Consider the following 1,458-nt stretch of genomic DNA (forward strand, 5'->3'; position numbering starts at 1 on the left):
GAGAAAATCTGTTAGCCAGATCATAGCAGGGCCTTTCAGAAACCCAGGCCAAGGTCCCAACCTGTGAATTTAGTGGTTATTTATGCTTCTTCCAAAAATATACAAATAGGTTTGTATAAAACGAAAAAAATTACTCAGTGTTCATCCTGACCTTGAATAAAACCTTTCAGAAACAAACCCAGAGAACTTCCTCCGCTTGTTTACATACATTTCCATCATCCTTCCTAATTCCAGCCAGAGTTAGGGACACAAATGCCGAGGTGGTACAAAATTCCCAGCTCAGTTTTGCAAACCCAAAAGGTCTGAATAAGAACCGGAGCACCTGAGAAGGGACCGTCTAAAAGCCCTCAGCGTTGGCTTTACTCTTCTCTCAGTGGCACATCTCCACATGACCGCACTGGAAACAGTTGGGCAAAAGCTGAGTGATTTGGAAAATCTCGTTCTTGAGTGCTCAGTAGAAGAGAGGCCTCGGAGCAGGCTGAGTTTGTTCAGGCTGTGTTACAGCAAGAACGTCAGCTCCCGTCCCCGCTGCGCTAGGACCACTAGGACATGAATCAGCCTGGACTGCAGTACTACCACTTGCTCTCTCTCTGGGTTGGCAGATTCATGCCCAGTGGACATGCAATGAAGCACTGAGCTTGGCTAAGCGCCTGGCTCTTCCCATGGACAGTATGTTGAGCACATACCTAAACCCTTAATTTATCTATGTCTTCACATGCTAAGGGGCATATTGCTCTACGGCCACAGGGCAGGACATGTTCTACTTACAAATCCGTGTCTTCAATGACATCTGGCATCTCCAGTGTCTGCCTCCTCCTATGGACAGCATCTATGATCTTTTTCCTGGGTCCCATTGGGATGTTGATACTCTTCAGGTCATGTTCTGAGCACAGCATGAGGGCATCCAGGTCAATCTTCTCCTTCTTCAGGATGGAGATGAACTCAGACATGTGCAGGGAAGCCAGGAAGGTCTCCAGGGGACTGGTATCAGGTTCGTCATCATCCAGGCCCAGTGACACATCGTCCCAGGGCAGTTCCTCCTCGTTCCTCTCCTGCAGGCTGTTGGCACTGCCGATACTGTCATTGAGACTTGGCGAGCGCTGCAGGCGGCTCCTCAGTTTGACACCTACCCTATCCCCATTGCCCTCACCCAACATGCCAGTCTCCTCCTGGCCAATCCCAAAGAGCCCACCACTGACATAGTTCCTCCTGAACACCATAGTGCCAAGCCCTGGCCGGTTGAACAAGGAGTCGTGGCCAGAATCTGTGCTGACCTCAGAGTGGGCCGAGTCCATGTGCAAACCTGGGTCGCTTATGGCACGGGAGACAGTGTCTTCATCTGACAGAAACATGTCTCGGATATTGCGCCTGGTCCACTCCTTTGGACTGGCATAGGTGCCTTGCTTCACAAACATGACATCGTTTCCCAGCTGCAGGCCTGACAAGGACCTCACACTC

At 50.3% G+C, this 1,458-nt stretch overlaps 1 protein-coding gene across 1 annotated transcript in view; it reads right to left on the reverse strand.

Moving 5' to 3' along the window:
* Positions 1 to 764: 764 nt before the first annotated feature.
* USH1G (USH1 protein network component sans) overlaps positions 765 to 1,458 on the reverse strand; it is a 12,647-nt gene continuing 11,953 nt past the window's right edge. The window contains exon 2 of the mRNA XM_025197511.1: positions 765 to 1,458. This exon is cut by the window's right edge and continues 573 nt beyond it. Coding sequence (XP_025053296.1) covers positions 765 to 1,458 — 694 coding nt within the window.

Source organism: Alligator sinensis, unplaced genomic scaffold, assembly GCF_000455745.1.
Source record: "Alligator sinensis unplaced genomic scaffold, ASM45574v1 scaffold400_1, whole genome shotgun sequence".
Lineage (NCBI taxonomy): Eukaryota > Metazoa > Chordata > Crocodylia > Alligatoridae > Alligator > Alligator sinensis.